This window comes from Hylaeus volcanicus, chromosome 5 (genome assembly GCF_026283585.1).
Source record: "Hylaeus volcanicus isolate JK05 chromosome 5, UHH_iyHylVolc1.0_haploid, whole genome shotgun sequence".
Taxonomy (NCBI): Eukaryota; Metazoa; Arthropoda; class Insecta; order Hymenoptera; family Colletidae; genus Hylaeus; species Hylaeus volcanicus.
The window spans coordinates 30,668,044-30,687,253 of record NC_071980.1 but is presented as its reverse complement, the minus strand read 5'-3'; the positions used below and the strand labels follow the sequence as shown (position 1 = coordinate 30,687,253).

Genomic DNA, 19,210 nt, shown 5'->3' with positions numbered 1-19,210 from the left:
ACCTGGATTATTATTGTGTCAGTAACGCACGTTAATCTTATCTAAGTTTATCTTCCTGCCGTTAACCATTCTCGCGTTTCATCACAACGACACAGCTTGTACAGGTTTTGATCTGACGCATATCGAAGAAAAAGTAACAGATAGAAAGTGTGAAAGAGGTAACTTTCGTCCAAATTTTAAGCATTACTAATTAATGTCACGAATTGCATTTCGCCGTAGGTTCAAAGTCTTCTTTTTCTTTACATTAGCGTATGCGTCATAATATTTGTACGTACGTATGGACTGAGTAAGCAAACGATTCCGTTAATTTTAGCAAACTATTTGGAATTTCGTGTTCGTTCTCAGTGCGAAATTTTCTCCTCGCGATGGAAGAATGGCGAGCAGAGCTAACACTCGGTGCATTGTACATCTCATCAGCAATCTTCTCCGTGACGTCGTTGATCAGTCTGGTCACTGTTTGGCAGCATTGGACATGGAACCTGGACGTTTGCATCAGCATCGACTGCAGCTGCATACTGTACGGGATTAACACCTTCAGGACTTTCACGGGAGGCGAAGTGAAGTTTTGCCACTTTGGTGTTTACGGCTTGGTTCCTGCAATTTTAATTGGTTTATGTCTCGGTGGATACCACGCGTACAGATGCTGTATTAATAGAAATTTCGACGGGCCTGTGCGAGTCTACGATAATCCCAGGAGGTATGGATCATCCGAATCTTCCTCCAAGACCTCTCAAAGAGTGTGAGAGATCTAGCTCACTTTGATAGATCCTTCGCCATTCATTGTCTAGACTCTAGAGACTGAAATGGAATTCTAATTAAATCCTGTTATTCGCAGAAGCTTGAACGACGTTCCAAGAACAGTGGTAGTGAGGCCTAAGAGCAGGAGACCGTACAGACAATGGCTAGCCGCTTTGTTTCTCGCGATTTTAATGTGTTGCCTGTCGTTTGCCCACGCTGTGATAACGACGGGGGGTTACTACAAAACCTGCGAGCAGTACCGAAGAAGACTCATAGAACTCCTGAACTCGACGGGTCGCGAAGCTGAGGTATAAACTATTACCATACGTTGTCAAGTTCTCTGTAGTTATCATATTAAGGATAACGATCTTAAGATTTGTAACATAGTTCAACGTAGTCTCTAAGTAAGTGCCAAATACTGATATCCATCCCTTTCCAACAGCTGATACACGACAGACTCTCGTGCGGGGCGATCTTTGATTTCATGGATTATTTAGAACCACAACTAGCCGATTGGAGACGCGACAAACTCGTTGACACTGGCATCGCACTGCAATTGGCGATAATATTCACGTGGTTAAACGTCTGCGCTTGGATACTAGCGTTCCTTTTAAACTTTGTTATGGCGCGCAAGAGAATCTGTTGCTGCGAATGAAACGATCATCCCCTAGATTGTAATTAGGACTAAATCATTGAAGCGTTGGAATATTTCAACAGAAAAATATTCGCAAGATCAATTCTGGGAGAGATCTGAACCAAATTCTGGTTGTATTAACTAATAGACCCCGTACAATTACTCTCATGAGCGCTCTTACGCGCATATATTCTTCTTATTTACTTAAACTAAATGCATAATGGTCATACAATTATCGTATAACGATACAATTAGCTTCAGTGCTCCACACGCTTTATACACAGATAAAATCACTCGTCCATATCCCTTTTTTTTGTACACTAATGCGGTTGTCTTTTTTTTTATCTCGCTCATTTTCGTACCACCGACTTTGTATACCACGCGCATTCTACATATACATATAATTCAAACATCATCACAAAAAGCATCACATTTTGACAACCTTTTATCCGTCTCTCTGTTTTTTTTCCTTTTTGTTTTACATACGCGTAAGACATCTCCTTTTCTTCATCGGTCGAGGAAAAGAAACAAATACGAAGAATGCGTTTCATACACACACCCATACGAACATGCATACATACATACAAACATACATAGATACGCAATTATTGCAAACACGTTACTGGAAATGTTCAACAGCCAACGCAGAGAAATTCGATGTGTAGCAAAAGTTCATTAAATGCCTCAATGAGAATTCGTTTACTTGGATTAATTGTACAGCAATTTTGCTTCTCTGCGTCAACTTTTGAAGAGGATAAGAATTCTCCCGAGCCTCTTACACTTTTACGAATAACGAGAGAATACCGTTTCATCAAACGCCATCAAATAAATACTGCGATTGGTCTGGTATCAAGGGCAGTGACAAAATTTAAGTAAAACTCGAAATGCGCTTCTTTTTTTTTCTTTCGTTTTTAACATTTCCCCATAGCAAAGTTAACATATAATATATATAACAACGAGCAAGCAATGCGGAATGTGTAATGTTATTATAGTATCAGCAATACTTATCAATAAACGATGTTCTTCCTGAAACGGTATAACGTATCATTTACATACCGGAGAGTCGAAGAGAATGCCTCTGGATGGAATTCAGACTTTAGTGATGAGAATCTTTTAGAAAGGGTTACTTCGTTATTGGTCGGGCTTTCGTATGATGCGAACCAACGATAGCATTATTAATAGCGTGCTATCGTAATAAAGCAACTTGTGGGAGAAAAAGAAAAACGGATTTCTCTCGTATCGTGGACATCACGCAGAGGACATTCTTTATAGCTGCTTGCAGTACTTTGTACAAATAACACCCTTTCGAAGCACCAATCTTTTACCTTATCGATACTGCACGAACATTCTTTTCTCAGCGAATCTACGAAATACGTTGTTTCCTCTTTGTTTTCGTGCCGTCAACTTCCATAGCTACATATAGGAACTGAAATTCCAACAGAATCGTTACATTAGTAACTCTTACTCTTAATACAATTGACTCCGTTTAAATTCTAACATCCCTACATTGTATATGTATATACTGCACAATAGTAGAGAGTACAAGCTGCAAACGCTACTTAACAAAGAAAGGCACCTAATTATGTATTATACCTAATATCTACATCTTCGTTAGATAAATACGCGGTTATCGGTGCACACGCATTCGTGAACATACAATGTGTGGAATTTGTACGCGAATACATGGGATACCGATTATTTTATACGAATACTTTCATCGTATTGTCGACAATTCTCTCCGTTTCATTGTAGTTGAACTACATAAGGTGATTCTAGAAACTGGGACGTGTTAAATATTAGAAGTATTCCTTTTCTTACCGAAATTTATCAATGTTCCACAGTTTTCTGTGTTTTAATCTCTCTGTTTATAGAATTAGCTTGGTATCTAGAATCGGCTTGCATGTACATACACGTGTGTCGTGTACTTGTGCACTCGATGCATCTTTCGATATTAACGGTACGAAAGCACAGGGATATCATAGACAGAGTAGTTAAAAGTTCAGAATAGAAAGAAAACCGCGATACCCTACCTGTCTCTGTCTATTGGCCTATTCTTACATCATTTTCATGTCAACGATAAATGGTTATACTTTTAATAATTACATATGTATTTTACATTCGCGTTAATAAAAGCACAAAGATAGACGACGGGGTACCGTGAGTTTCACTTCCACTTACAGGCAGACCATCTCTGCTTTATCTATAATATCTCTATGTACGATGTACGATCATGAAAGAAAGAAAATTTGCAATTCAGTTGCGCGTACATCTACAAATTTGAAATGGTCACGCGTGTGTAGTAGTAAAGCTACCTTTTAAATACAAATTACGCGTACATATTTTCGTAATACTCGTGTGACGGATACGATTGTTAAATAAGTTGGGAAAAAAAAAAAAAAAAAAAAAGTCGAGCCAATAATTCTGCAACTTACTTTACTTTGTGACCGTATAGGTATGTCTATAGCCGCGCAATATGTATCTTTGTTTCCTCAGAAAAGACTTGGACACGCACGGTGCACTATTGGTGCGCTACACGACGTGAAAAGTTCGATCGTGTACAGTTTGCTGGAACTTTTAGTTTCCCATTTTCACAAAAACTGTTTCACTTGTAAGAACCGCTAAATCGTAGTAGTAGAAATCTACAAATTTCAAAGTACAAACGTAGCGAAAAAACTCCTGGTTGGAAAAATAGATGGACGAGCTCTTTTTTCTTTGCCTACGCTGTCTCGTTTGTTACTCCCCCCTACCCTCTCTACAACCTTAATTCGTTCAGCGAAAAAAAAGGATCCTTGGGTACTTCCTGAGCGACGCAAATCACATTTTACACGTTTGATTTTTGATTGCTTCCAACCAGACAGGTTCTCTGGCAGTTTCTGGTACTAATACTTTTTGTTCTGTATAAACGTACGCGCGGCCACACGCGATCGCTATACTTATCATTTAGGAAAGGAAACGATACGAGGAGCGGCAGCGGTCGCAGGACTTTGAAGAACCGAATCGAGGCTTTCAAGTGCAAGAGCACTTTCTTCAGGGATGATGAATCCCTCCAATATCCAGATAAATATCAATTTCAATATCAACGCTATCGCGTTATTTGACTTCTGAAGAAACTGGAATGCTATTAAACATCATAGTATCTTAGGCTTAATTAGTACCAATCATTTCTTCAAGCGAACAGTTTCGCACGCAAATTGTTATCGATTCGCGTTCCAACCATCCGCGCACGTTATCGTCGTTTCCAGTCTACATCGATGCCGTTGATTAGGTCTTAATAGTGAGTTCACGGTACCACCCCGATAACTGATCGAATACTCTCTTTGCTATTAATGTTAACTCTTCCAGCTCGTATACCCATTGACTATTCTATTCACACTATGTCTTAGCTATCTTGTCCCTACAAATTTGAGACTCGTAAGATTAGTTAGCGAGGTGGTATCGCGTCAATGTTACATTACAATACAGTCAATGTTATTTGAAACATTGGCGACGACCTACACACTAAGACGTTCAAGAAACACGAGAACTCGCTTGGAACCTGTCGAGGAATCAGTTTCGGTTCGTTGGAGAGCGTTAGATTATGCCAGTTTCTTCATACCCGTATAGATATTTTTAGTAAAGCCTTTTATCGCGTGTTCCTCTTCTCAAATGAACGGATTACTTCTCCTTTTCAAGGAACCGAATCGTTTCTCGGGTTCCCTGACCACTTCGAAGCGTGCGATGCTCTGCGGGGTTCTGATCTGCTTCTCCTCGTTCTCGTCGCTGGGGAAATCCTCGAAGCTCATGTTGCTGAAACCCGCTGCGGCGACGACGGGGCACTTTTTCGTCTTTGGTGATTTCTTGTGGCAAGTAGACTTCACCTTGTGGGCCAACAGACTCGAGGGTAAAACGTTAACGACATCCCCGTGGTTCTCGTCGATCAGATGGTACTTGGACTTCTCTTTAAATTTATCCTTCTTGTGCCTGGGCGCGTCGTCTCCGGCAACGAGTGGTTCTGGGGACATTGGCGAGACTATGTCGGGTGTGATGTCTGGTTTGGAGACGCTGTTGACCGTCTGTACGGTGATACGAGCCGTGTGTTGCATAGTTTGGATCGAGTAGGTCGTGTCTTGAGGAATGGACGTCGATCGAGCGGTGGTAGGCGACTTGTCCGCGAGTATAGCGTTCAGGGTGTCGTCGATGAAGCTGGCGATGGGTAACGGCGGCTGGGAATACGGTCTCTGCACCGAACTGGGTCTCTGTTGGTCGTTTGGCCGCAGATGGGCAAACTCGTCGAAAGGTATGGACCCGAACAGGTCCTTGGAGGTCTTTCCTACGTCTTCCTCTACTCCACTAAAATTTGAATTAACAGCAGGGACAGGCTGGCCGAGATGACGAAAGTTGGAGGATGGTCTAGACTGCGTTGGACGGATGGAAACATCCTCGCAGTTGGCATACAGAGGTACACGATTCGCGAACGCGGCTACAGGTCTGTTTTCGTCCTCTGTGGCGTACTTGGACACGATGCGATTGGCGAAGGGATTCGCGAATCCACTGGGACTGAAGGGAGACGAGCCGAAGAGGTCTTTTTCGTTCTTCTCCTCGTCGAGCTTTCGTTCCTTTTCACCTTTCGATTCCTCTGTTTCATTCATCGTCTTACCAGACATTAGTTCAACGTTCGACATTCCTCGAAACGGTGGCGATCGCTGCGTTTCCCCTGATGGAAAGCTCGCGTCTTCGTAACTATCTTTGCTAGGTAGTCGTGGCAAGTCGTACTTTGTCAGAGGCTTGGCCTCCGCATCTGGATCGGGCGTAGAACCAAAAATAGGCATAGCCATTTGCGAGGGAGAGTTGTTCGAGTCTTGTCCAACGTCCTTTGACGCGCTCTTTGAACCTTTGCTGCTTCCTCTGGAGCTGCCAGATTTTGAGAACGGGGCCAATGCGAACACATCTTTCTCGTTTCTCTTCGGTCGACTATTAGAAGGATCGATGTTCTTGGCTTCGGCTGACGACTCGGAGCTGCCAGCATCCTCCATGCGCACAAGTTTTGGACCATACTGGCCCACGAATGGATCACCATAAGACTCGTTAGGTCTCGTTTCAGGATCCAGTTCGTCGTCCAATAGCAAAGGCTTCTCTCCGTACTCGTGTCCAACGACAGGGTCCACATCGATGCGGGACGATAATTGTCGAGGTCGATAGTGCCTCTTGGATCTTCTGTAGTCGTCCTCGTCGTCTAGGGCACTTTCGTTCATTCTAGAGCAATTCTCGTGGAAGGTATCTTGGTCTACGTACTCGTCCTCGTCGTCGGTACATTCGTCCTCCTCGTCCTCGTCTTGTTGCTTTTGGTTGGCATAGAGCGAACTTTTTTCGTTCGCGTGAACGTTGCTACTATCGTTACATTCGTCGTTGTTAGTTCTCGAGTCACCTACAGACCCTATAGAGTCATTCGATCCATCGTTCTCCATCGTGGCGTTCTTCGTGGCGTCTGATATCGCTTTCCTCTTCCTGCGTACTCCACTCTTCACTCTTCTCCTGTGTTGCATGATTCGTTCCTGTGTTTCGTCCTTATCGCTGTCGCTAGACGCGTCTGCAGCGTTGAACGGCAACTTTTCGTACTTGGAACGATTTTCCAGGGGCACGCGAACAAAAGTCGGTGAAACGGGACCGATTTCTGTTAGGTGGATCGCTTTCTCGTTCGATTCGATCCCTGGCTTCCATTGCTTCAGAGGTATCCTTGGTCTACCGTTTACGGATTTACCTGGAAAACATAACACGATCAAGTATATTAACAGAGTAGACAAGTAAAAGAAGAATACCTGAGAAGAATAACATTCTTTTACAGAAAACAGTAATCTAAGTAGACGTTTAATTAATATCCTTCTTGGCTGTTTGATACAATCAAAAATCGATGCTTCACCAATCATCACCTTATTCATTTAGTTGTCATCATTTTATTATTATTCTGAGATGAACGAAGCACCGAACGAGGAATCAATTACTTATAAATTAATCAACGTTCTTGTACTTGCCTGGTCTAACGAAGCTGATACTCGCTGTACTTACCTATCTTAAAATGGTAATTGTCTAACGCAACACGTTATCGTGGATCTTGAGCGATCGAGTGGCACAAGTTCATAAAATATTCACTTTTCGTTCAAGTTTCGTTCGCATCTGACTGTGCGAGGAGCTTTACGACGAAATTCTATTATTATACAAACGATCGGATCGGCTCTCCAAGTATCTAATGAAGCAACCTCTATGAGAGTCGTTCAACACTCGATACGCTCAACAAACCCATTCGAGACCGACGAGTCGTGCTACATCTCGCTCACTTAGCCAACGACTTGACAGCTGCGACATAATAAAGCTACGTTAGTATTAAGCGCCTACTAAGGACAATCTTGCGATAATACATTGGTCTCGAATGCGTTTAGGTGTTGCAAGGAGGTAACGAACTGATTAGGCGGACAGAATTGGCCATCGATCTCTTGAAAATCGAAATTCTCCAATGAAATTGAGCAAACAAGTTCCGAACAAAAATGTCCAAAGAAAAGAAACTTAAAGACATCGCATGGCGCAGCCCTTCTGTCATCCTAGCGCAAACCCTACCTACTGTTGGAGTGAATTTATTCGCTCGCACGGTACCAAACCAGTCCAACTATAAACTATAAACTAAATTCGGAGAAACAGGAAATTAGGTCTGATTAGGTCTGCTACAGACGGTGCATTACGCTGTTAGAATTGTGCGTGTTCAGAGTTATCGCTTTAGCGTTGGAGCATGTTACAATTTTTCGACTATCGTACTAGAGACTCGCTATAACAAAATTCACCGCATTCCCCTCCTCTTTGTTCCCGCTCCAAAGATAATGTTAGTACCGCCACCAATAATACCACTATCGTCGTACCATCACCGTAACGTCTGGAACAGTCCTAATCAGATTCAGGGGTTCAAGGATAGTATGCGAGAAAACGCAGTAATGATCTTCGAGGTTGCACGATTCAACAACATACATATTTGCCCATATATGTATATTAGCGCGTGACAGAGAATACAAAAAGCGATCGAGTGGCTAATCATTTGCGGTCCAGATCCATCCCTTCTAAACTAATTATACAACTAATTGTTAACTTTTTCTGGTTTATTGGGTTGGCTAAACAGTTTTTTCTGTTTTTTCTGTTTTTCTGTTTTTTTTTTTTTTTTTTTTTTTTTTTGACAAGCCAATATATATATTTACTCTGTAAAATATTGTCCGTCTTGTTCTGTGATTTTTCTTCATCTTTTTCAGCAAATTTATCACTTGTCCTTTCGTACGCGTCCTCGCCAAGTCAGTAACCGTCGCTACAAACAGAACAAACTATTTGGTCAACTTAATAATTACAATGTTGGTCGCAGGACCGCGAACGGTTAACGAACATCGAATCGTTCAACGAGCGAAAGAATTGCTGCGTTTTGTATCACTTTCGAAGAAAAAGAATACTCCATATGCCATATGCTAACGTACACGTTTATTGCTGTAACATTATTATTTTAATACAGCGAGAAAGGTGATATCCAAGATTTTTTCCGGACCTCCTATACTGCTTTTCTCTGATTCGTAGCAGACCAAATATATGTATATAAGAAATGCACGCCCCCGTGATTCGTTGTACGTTGCAACATACTTGAAGGAAAATTATCATTATCACGAGCTGATTCCTCGTCACATATTTCAAGTGACGCACGATGCACAAGTTTCGCGAGGTAGCGGGGCACAATGGGAGGCAAACGAGTAAACAACACGGGTCACGGGACTGTGTCGATACAAACGACGAACAGAACCTTTGGGAAACGAACAAACGGACCGCGCCTCCTAAACTCATTAGGTTGTTCCAGACAGTCACGAGTAATGTGACAAACGACGATATCCCAGGCTTACAGGACAAGAAGCTATCCTAGTCTGACATTTTTCGACAAAATTCACTTTTCGATGCATTCTCTCTTCTTAATAACTTACAATCTTCCAAAAAATCCTTCGACAGAATATTCATTTAAATTCCACGAAAGTAACTGAATGTTTGATGTACAATGCAAGTAGCAGCAGTTTCTTTCGAAACTTTATTCGAGGTAAAACTATACGAATACTTAAGACATTGGTAAAAATTATGTTAACAGCTGTTTAACATTTTAAACGTGTTACTAGAGACAGTTGACTCGAGTTTGCAAAAAATAATGGGAAAAATGTATCCAACTTGACATGGTAGCATCTTCGAAAATTCCAGAAATTAGTCGCCTAATCTTTTCGTAGCCAGACTAAACTACCCCCTTAACATAGAATCAAGGGGTTCCAGAATATATTGCGTTACTTTTCAATTAAACTCAAATCATTCACCATTATCGATACGATACATGTTACTACAGTATCGTAAAACTCATTTTGCAATGAATCTTCGATTCCTTGTACCGATCAAATAAATTCAATCTATAAGTTAAACTTTCGAATGATCGAATATCTTTTGACCAAGAGTGCAAGTTGCAAATGCAAATGCAAATGCTTACGAAACAATGCGACAAGATCATACTTAATTATATTGTTACAGTGTGCAATTATTTTCTGGAACACCCAGATAGAACCAAGGACGATTTAAATCGACATTCGTCAACACTCGAATCCTTTTTGCGACGAGAACGTTTCATACAGGTATACAGGACAAGATTCTGAATTGCTTCGCATGTACCGATGTAAGCTAGTTAAGAATAAACCAGGTCGCCGCGTGTTATAGCACAGTTACTAAACGTCGACAGTGTACGAGGTACAAATCTGATACAAATATGTGCGTGCGCGTGTGCTTGCACAGGCCACAAAGGGGAACAAATAATAAAGAGAGAATTGAACAAGGTTACGATCGACAGGCAAAAGGAAAGAACACAAAGACCATTACAGAAACGAAACGAAACGAAAAAAAAAAGAAAGAAAAAAAAAGTATAGAACGAAAAAGACGAAAGATAGCGAGGAGCAAAAAGCGCCAAAGTGTGCTCGAGCGCGTGTGTGAATATTGTCAATCGTTCGCTACAATATTACTACAATTATGTACGTATATACGCACGCAACAATCTTACTCTGCGGGACTGTTTAATAATCTACACAAACAAACATTGAATTCGCTTCTATACGTAAATAGTTTCACCTGACACTTTCCTTATTTACATACATATTTACGTAATTTGTTCACTGGTCAAATTCGAGCATAAGTGACAAATTAAACATACCACGTAGAAAGTACGACGTGTCTCGTCGAAAGTCGAGTTCCATTTCTCACCGCTTATGTATATTCTTCAGCTATCCACAGCGAGGATATATCATTTCGAAAATACACATATAACGTAACAGACCACGTAACTGAGCTTAGTTTTAGACATCAAAGTTGCGTCTCAATCGTCGATACGTGAACAGAGAAATCAAACTATCTAAAGACGTCACTCGTTCTCGTTTGGCTACGCTTCATTTACAAACTGGAGACTACGCGGATGAAATTTTAATCAGAAACTGACTGTACCATCTTGTGCTTCGATGCTCGTCAGACATTTTCATTCGACTGTTTAACTAACGAAAGATTAATCTTTTTTTGCAAAACATTAATCCCATGAGCGAAAAGCTCGGTCTGATTTGTACGTAGGCATACACGTAACAATGGTAAACATACATCGCATTGTTTGAGTAAAATGAGGCCTCGATTATGGGAGTGGATACAATTATCTGGAAGGCATTGATTTACTCAGACAATGACACATTGAATCGCTAACGCATAACAGTCTTTTGCACGTTTTACACGTAACTGGTCTGGGTTACGTATGCGAGGTGAATCACTCAACATCCGTAGGTATCGTTGTTGTTGATTCCAACGAATGTTTGAGAAAAGTAATGTTCAAAAATTACTTGCCTCTTCGAAGGGAACATTCCTTTCCTCGAATATTCGTTTGTATTACTCAATAAACAAGATACCCTTGCTTTGAATGCAATTTGCGAGTGACTAGCCCCTATACGGTGTCCCTTTTTCGATACTTTATTCTTCTTTCATAGAAAGAAACAAATCATAAACGTATGAAAATATTTACACCCATTGTGTATCGTTTGGTAAAGCATAAAAAGTGCTTCGTATGTGCTTCGTTTCAATTTAAACGTTCAACGTATAGAATCTTGCAGAGTTACATTCTGAGACGAATATACCAAAAAATGTTTATATTAATTACAAAGTAATCGAGACTGAGCTCAATTGCATCGTATCGCGTAATTTTTCAAACAATTTACCACCAAGAAACGTAAAGTAGTTTCTAATTTGGAACATCTCGACACCGACGATACTATCCACAAACACAATCTAACTTTTCCTTTGAATTTCGATCTCTCTATAAATGTACACAACGCACGAAAAGCGCCACTCGATACACTTGAAACGTAGCATCTAACAAAGACACGTACGATATAACAGTACGCTTGATACGTATCGTTGTTTACAACGATCGAACCGATCTCTCGCAAACTGTTCTTTTTACAATCACAGTTTTTTTTATACATTTCTCACAAGTATTAACCTCATTTTTTTGTTACTGCTTGCGCAATAATGCTCGCGTGAACATGTCCCACCCACCCAAACCCCCCTTGAACCCTATTTGTGCCAACTTATACGATTAATATGCATTTATACGAACTTACTTTCGTATCTTTGGTAACATAAATCGTTAAAAAAAAACAACTAAAAAAAAAAAAAAATATGAAAGACATTCGCACGCATTGGAACGCGAGCTTGGGTAATCTTTAAAGTGAATTAAACGATCGTTAAAGTTATTATAAGCCAGTAATATTCAGAAATATCTTGGTTACACCGGGACGTCTACATCTCTGAACCGAGACTTAGAATGTTGTTCACTTAAGGGTGCAGTCTGGTACTTTGGTCCAACAACTGTCATGGTTATATAGTCGTAGAAATAAAAAGTTTTCATTGAATTGTTACTCGTTGAATATAAAAAGATATTTGAAGAAAACTTGAAATATATATACACATATATATGTAGAGATTATAACCATTTTTCTATGTTAAGAATTTACTATGATAACAGTCAGTACAAAGTTCTGTAACAATTGTTTGCTAACGAGAATCTGTTCAAGATAATTACTAATTTGTTTTACGTGCGTAATTACCAGACTGTCCTTAAGGAAGCCTCGTCTAATGATCGCATATTGTCCAAAATATCATTTTCGTGCTTCCTCGTTTTACGTATCGCATCAAGTTTTCGTGCAGCAGCGAATAAGAACCTAATAGAATCTAGTTTTTCAAATAACTGCAAATCAGATCAGAGATACTATTTCCTTCGTTTTGGCCGTACTCGATTATCCTTCATTTTGTAAAGCGTGCCCCCTCTACACCATAGGTAACTCGACTATTTCTCAAATCAAGAAATGCAGCGTAAGTATACGAACGATTATGCACAACTGCGTTAACGCGACCGACGTCTACTATTTATGCCTGATAAATTATGTTTTGCTCTTTCGCCTTAAAATCTTTAAGCAAGGATAAAGAGAAGAAATAAGCCTGTATACATTGCGTCAAGCGTTTGATTCTGAATTTCCCTCTTTACGTGCCACCCTTTACGAATCGTAAGAAACTTATTATTATGAGAGAGAGAGAAAGAGAGAGAGGGGGGGAGGAGGAGGAGGAGGAAAACGTGATCATTGATGTTTTCGCTTTTGTGACAGAAACCTCGATCGGTTATCGACACAACGCGTTACAAATCACACACTTGTGTATCACATTTGACAGCACTTTTGGTCGAAAATAGTCTCGTTGTCTTCGACATAAATGTACATTAAGAAGAAGTAAATTTAAACTAAACACGACATCGTACAGCCCTGAGTATTATTTAACTATGTCTCGACGAGAAATTAAAATGATAAAATATCGATTAAGCGTTACGCTTATATGGTTACTGTAAACTGTATACAGACTCATAAAGGAGAAGACGAAAATGGAATAGGAGAGAAGAAGGAGTCTATGCATTACCTCCAGCAAGTGCCGCAGTCTTTGACCCAATCTTGTTCTTCTTTCCTCCTAAAAATAAGTCAAGATGTTAGTAGCTATCCAATAATTACCCCATAGCTCCATAACGTCGACAGATCATCTACTTCAACTTAACAGATTTCATCAACCTAACAGAGTTCAATAAATTCAGGAGACTTACTTGGCAAACTAAAGGGAGCGGATTCGAATGGATCTTCTGGTAAGTCTGTACACGTCATAACAAGACTCTCGCGGCTCTTTACGCCGCTAATACTAGTATTACTTCCTCTTCTAATTTTATCAAACTCCGCCCCAAAAATGTGATCTTCCGTTAACTGATTAAACGGTTGCACATCCTCGAACGGGTTCCAGGCTGCTACGTCTGCACTTAAAGATCTTCCTTCCATAGCTATCACGCTTGAAAGTTCTCCCTAATCGAAAGTTAGCCATTATAGAAATCATTTATACAGTTATGTTCACGCGCGTGCACACACGCGTACAAAGTTCATATAATTTCAAACTTTTCAGGATAGAATGTACATGTGTAGTTTCAAATCTCCTAAATCGATCAATGTAATATCAACTGTACTCGATTTTAAAATAAAGCGAGGAGGGAAAGATTAAACTGACTTAATTGTTAATTATTTAACGACGGTGCTGTGCAGAAAATAAAAATGAGGAAGTACATAAAACGATGTTCAGATAGATTAAAAAAAAAAAAAAAAAAGTATAAAAACGATAACTTGAAAATCGTAAGGATACGTTAACACGTTCACTATAGCTTTCGAATAATTATTGATCTCTCGCGAGATCTATCACACATAAGCAGAATATATTTTAACATACAAATATGTAAATATATGTAAACGTAAAAGAGAAGATAAAAAAGATCGTAAAAGAAAAGAAGAAAGCGTAACGATAATTGTAAAATCAACACCAAGGGAAATTAAAATAAATCTGTGCGCTGTAAGTACTTACAATACGTACATGCGAGGCGCTAGTTCCTAAACAAGGCCTTATATCGGTTAAAACCTCGGGAGATGCACCGTCTTCCGAACGTGATTTCACCGAGGCTTCGTAGGGCGCCAGAAATTGCGTGGTCTCATTAGCGAATGCTCTATGTAAAGAAAGGAATATATTCGCGCGCACGCTTCGAGTTACGAGAAATTGATCTTTCAAGAGAAATGTAACGCACTTATTGAAAGCACTCGTATCGCTAACGTTTCTTCTGTGACGCGCAGAAGACAGAGTAGGGCTGTCAGGTGGAGAGGCGCTCGAACTTATATTTTGACTCAAGCTCTCCGTCTTATTCACTGGCTTCGGCAGAGTCGGTGGTGTTATAGGAGTTACCTTGTTAGGCCCGGTTGAAATGCTCAGTTTAGATGATATCGGGGTAACAGGTGCAAACTTTGAAGGTGGACCACTAGTAGCGGGAACGTTAGACGCTTTAGGAAGAGTCTTAGATGGTTTGGGAGCTACGGGAGGTGGTATTTTCGTGGGTGGTGGCATGGTTCGAGTGTCGTCCTTGAAGGGATCTGGATATCCTGTTAGGATAAACAATAACAAATGTAATTTAATCGATTCTTGAAATTTAAGGTTTTCCAGGAGGTTCCTTACCTGACGGCGGGAATAACGCCTCTAAATTTTCTTCGTTCGTTGTAGACTTTGAGTTGAAGTAATATGTACTTTTCTCCTGAACAGTTACGGGCGATTGTCTGATCATAGGACTTTGCGATGGCTGACTTTGCGTCTGTGGGAAAGGAACGTTTTGACCAGGAGTGCAGGCTTGCGAGGAAGCTTGAGTAAAAGGTGATTGCATCGAGATTTGCGGATTCACTGGTAACGATTGAACGGTCTGTTGCGCATTCTGTCCTAGGTAAGTCTGACCGATCTGAACGTAGGAAGTTGGCATTCCAGAATTTTGTGATTGCGCCTGATTTCCTTGACCAGATATTTGACTCACGATTTGACCGCTTAAACTTATAGGTCCTGTGCTCACAGCCTGCCCTTTTGGTCGCTGCCTTGGAGTAACTGTAGTACCCTCCACGGTACTTACTGGAGATGGTTTTGGTGTTTTCACCAACGACGATCTTTTTACAATTTCAGATTCCATTGGTGGATTGGGTAATGATTCCAAAACGGGTGTTGGAACTTTCTAAAAGGATTAAGAAAAATTATATGACGTTCAAAAATGTCGTAACCCCTACTTACTTTCCCCTGCTTTTATCATCATGTTAATTTCTTATGGACAATGATTAATCATAATCATCGTCGTATACGTACGTGTAAGTTTTGTACAGGGCATTCCTTGCCTTGAATTTGGAAAGCAATCACAGAAACTTGGTAAATGTCGGGGCGGCTATCGGGATCCGGCTCAAGCATATAACGAATCAGACAATGAAGGCTTCTACTATATCTATATAAAGTTGAGTGTAGTTCTAATAATTTTATTATGTAAGGTGTTAAAAATAAAATGTTTTAGAAGAATATACATATACGCATATATGTAAAGCACAAACCTTGAATTATCCGGTATAGTGAAATTCCCTGACTGGATAGCGAGCGTGCTTTCTCCGAATGGTAATGTGAAAAAACAAAGTTTGTACAGTAAACATCCCAATGCCTGGAATTATGATGAAATTGTCAGCCGATCCATTTCATAGACAATTCCACATTGTATATTTATAAACATTCATCGTACCCATATATCGGCTTTCGTCGTAATAGGTTTCCCACAATACATATCAACCATTTCAGGTGCTCTGTAACTCAGGGTCGTATACTTTTTAATTTCTTCTTCCACTATAGCAGCACCCTGCACACTGGGATTAAGAACTTTCGCGGTCGCCGAACCGAAGTCGCATAGAACATAATGACCAGCATCGGAATATAATATATTTTCAACCTGAAACAATATATGTATGCCCGTGTAAATATGTTAAAATTTATCGTAGAAAGACAAGAATCAATGACAAACCTTTAAATCTCTGTGCATTATAGGTGTCTGGCAATGATGCAATCGTGACACAGCTTCGCAAACATCGCAAAATATCTGTAGGACTTCCGATTCTGTAAAACCAGTCTGTAATCTGTAATGGGCAAAGTGAAATTTTCAGAAATTTGTTATGTTTTTTATGTTGTTCTATATATATTTGTTTAGTATATTTCTTACCTATTGTTCATCATCTGAAGAACTTGAGACTTGCAATAAGGCATCAAAAGCAACAATTCGTGTACTCCTCCGCCTATATGAGTGATACTGCTATCCACATATCCTATGATATTTTTATTACCGTTCAAGTTACTCTGCAAATAAAAACATGTTTTAAATGTATATAGAAAAAAAATTAATTTTACAAAATTTATTCCATTAGATGAATATTTATATAACTCACAGCAATTTGTATCTCCCTCTTGCAAACGTTGAGGTCGTGTTCATTATTAACGTACATGCGTTTGAGAGCATAGCGTCCACTCAAAGATTTAACCAGGAATACAATAGCAAACCCTCCTACGATATCATTATCAAAACATAATTGTATAACCATGTTACGCTATCTAAGGTATTCATCAAGAATATGTATATCTAATCTGAATGTAAGATACACTAACCGACAATTTCTATGTCTTTCATCAAATTTTCAGCATTTACATCTTTTTTATAGATGTATGTTCATTACCTTATATTGTGTTAAAAGTGCACTTGTAACGATAAGATTAAATTTTTAAATTACATACGACGTATTTACAGATTCGCGCAAAAAACGTTGTTTGCAGATCCCACTTGACAAAAATCCGCTACGTTTAATAACCCAAACCCGGCGAGGGACGATTAAAAATTGGTAATCACCGCTAATTTATTCTAGCCGTGTTATTCTCGTCAATAATGCATAATTAATATTGTTTTTGCGGAGCGCGTATAAAAAGCAAACGAGATAGTAGAGCGTAGGAACGAAATGGTAGAATGGATGATAAGCATTCAAGGTTGAAGGAAACACGTACCTTCGGCCAAAACCTCCTCGACGGTCACGGTGTAACGTCCCACCACGAACACCTTTCCCAAATAACTGTTCGGTTCCTTCGACGTGTTTTCGATTTTCGAAAATAGTTTCTTCATATTGGCACACGTCGTCGGCCCTCCCAATACCGAACCGACTTGACATAAGGCCTCTTCTACTACTTAATCTTTAGATGTACAATATGGCGAGTCGAACTTGCTGAATCAATTACACCGTACGTGCTCGTACCTTTCGACGTTCGGGCCGCAACGATTTTCTTGATCTGCGAACGCCACTGAACTTAACCAAAGGAAATCGTTCTAGTCATGATAACAGTTAACGTACTTTACCCAGCCGACATATTCAGGCCGTACAAATTGCGCATGCTCCATTCTGCAGGAGCTACGTCGGAAACATATGTGTACAACTTCCGCTCGAACGTCAAAACTTTCTTGCTACTTTTCTTTTATCTTCTTCTTTTTAATCGGTTCCTATTCGATCGAAAACATGTTGTTTACATGCTTGTATATACATATAATTACAGTGAGAACTCGTTTTGTACTTTCTCTTGGAGAATATACCGTAATTGGTTCTCTCTTTTCATCTAATCTCTCTGCAATCCTACAATCCTACAATCAAACACTCTGCGAATCGATCGACGTCACGACCGTGTGAATCTTTAAACGAAAATGAGACGTGTGAAAGTTTGAATATACGAGTATTCTTCCGCTTTCATTTTATATTATTTCAAACGTGCCAAACTTTTCGACGATTCTGTGATTTTCACGGCAAGGTATCATTCGAATATTTCGACGCGTATGTATCTGATATTCACTGTTCTTTTTTAGAAACTTGTGCATTAGCAGGTTTCAACGTTTCCTTTCTTTTTTTTCTCTATTCTTTTCTTTTTTTATACTCTTGTCTTTGAATTCTGTTTGAATGTATATCGAAACATCTGAAATCTTACATTTATTAATTATAAACTCCCGAGAAATTAGAATATGTTTTGAGATGCAACTGTCGACACACAGATTCTTGCCGTGCGAGGAGAAAATCACTAGCATAGTTAGCTCTTTCTTTTTGGCGCGAACGTAGATCTTTGTCCCTGCAAATGGCGCTCGACCCTATACATATACAATATAATGGTAGTCAGTGATGGGCAAAACTCTAGGCTTCGAAAAAAATAAATTTGAAGTTTCCCGATGCGTTTGTCTCGTTTTCTCTTTTGAACATTTTCCAAAGAAGGAAATGTCACAGCAAACTTCAGATTTATTCGAAGCCTAGGGTTTTCCCCATCACTGATGGTAGTGGTCAGATTCTGCTCCCGCCACACTCGCCCATGCGCATTCTCTGTTAGCATCAGTAAAGTATCTAAAACTGGGGCTATTGGTGCCCTCGAAAGAAAAATAAAAGTATAATGAATCGTTTTTAGGGTTCGATAGCTGATTATCTACTGATATACTGCGTTGACCAACCATAATAAAGAAAAACCGATGATAGCAGAAATCGTTTCGACGCGCACGAGCATGTGGAAGTAGACTGGAGAGTAGACACGAGAGTACTTCAGAGAGTACGCAGATGTATCATGGCGCCCGTCAAGTGTTTCGATATATGGCTGCGAAGGAGAGGGGATAGTAAAAACTAGTTACTTTCCCCGTACACGGCAAGAATCCGTATTTTTCGGGATTTACGACTTCCGCTCAAACGTCAAAAGCTTTTGTGTTTTTTCTGGAACGAGTCTTATTCGATCGAAAACATCAGGTTAATTACATGTTCGTATGACAGTAGACATGTTTCTCATTTTATCTTAATTACCAAAAGTACAATT

The 19,210-nt window shown here is 39.8% G+C and overlaps 2 protein-coding genes across 6 annotated transcripts; one reads left to right on the top strand and one right to left on the bottom strand.

The window, feature by feature from the left end:
* Nucleotides 1-36: 36 nt before the first annotated feature.
* Nucleotides 37-1,605, top strand: LOC128877308 (uncharacterized). Of its 3 annotated transcripts, XM_054124498.1 has the most exons (5): nt 38-158; nt 220-271; nt 346-697; nt 836-1,046; nt 1,181-1,605. In XM_054124498.1, exons 3-5 carry the CDS (start codon nt 366-368, stop codon nt 1,391-1,393), a joined length of 756 nt encoding a protein of 251 aa, XP_053980473.1. In that variant the 5' UTR covers nt 38-158; nt 220-271; nt 346-365; the 3' UTR covers nt 1,394-1,605. The 3 variants fall into 3 exon arrangements, with proteins under 3 accessions (XP_053980472.1, XP_053980473.1, XP_053980470.1); XM_054124497.1 differs by lacking the exon at nt 220-271 and having other exon boundaries at nt 37-158; XM_054124495.1 differs by lacking the exon at nt 220-271 and having other exon boundaries at nt 314-697.
* On the bottom strand, nt 1,532-18,818 carry LOC128877296 (AP2-associated protein kinase 1). 3 transcript variants are annotated; one of them, XM_054124478.1, is made up of 13 exons: nt 17,387-18,818; nt 16,780-16,895; nt 16,557-16,690; nt 16,362-16,473; nt 16,086-16,289; nt 15,904-16,007; nt 15,668-15,800; nt 15,002-15,539; nt 14,580-14,928; nt 14,372-14,501; nt 13,566-13,815; nt 13,388-13,435; nt 1,532-7,109 (listed from the first exon to the last, which is right to left on the bottom strand). In XM_054124478.1, exons 1-13 carry the CDS (start codon nt 17,499-17,501, stop codon nt 5,014-5,016), a joined length of 4,329 nt encoding a protein of 1,442 aa, XP_053980453.1. In that variant the 5' UTR covers nt 17,502-18,818; the 3' UTR covers nt 1,532-5,013. The 3 variants fall into 3 exon arrangements, with proteins under 3 accessions (XP_053980453.1, XP_053980452.1, XP_053980455.1); XM_054124477.1 differs by having other exon boundaries at nt 14,363-14,501; nt 17,387-18,806; XM_054124480.1 differs by lacking the exons at nt 16,086-16,289; nt 16,362-16,473; nt 16,557-16,690; nt 16,780-16,895; nt 17,387-18,818 and having other exon boundaries at nt 14,363-14,501; nt 15,668-15,822; nt 15,904-15,974.
* Nucleotides 18,819-19,210: the final 392 nt, after the last annotated feature.

Bases quoted from the DNA above. Each gene is read 5' to 3' on its own strand.
- LOC128877308 (XM_054124497.1), top strand. From the start codon at position 366: ATGGAAGAATGGCGAGCAGAGCTAACACTCGGTGCATTGTACATCTCA. The intron at 698-835 runs GTATGGATCATC...TGTTATTCGCAG, and splicing joins GTCTACGATAATCCCAGGAG to AAGCTTGAACGACGTTCCAA. The intron at 1,047-1,180 runs GTATAAACTATT...CCTTTCCAACAG, and splicing joins CGACGGGTCGCGAAGCTGAG to CTGATACACGACAGACTCTC.
- LOC128877296 (XM_054124477.1), bottom strand. From the start codon at position 17,501: ATGAAGAAACTATTTTCGAAAATCGAAAACACGTCGAAGGAACCGAAC. The intron at 15,801-15,903 runs GTTTGTGCTTTA...AACTTTATATAG, and splicing joins ACTATACCGGATAATTCAAG to ATATAGTAGAAGCCTTCATT. The intron at 13,816-14,362 runs GTAAGTACTTAC...ACTTTCGATTAG, and splicing joins GCGCCTCGCATGTACGTATT to GGAGAACTTTCAAGCGTGAT.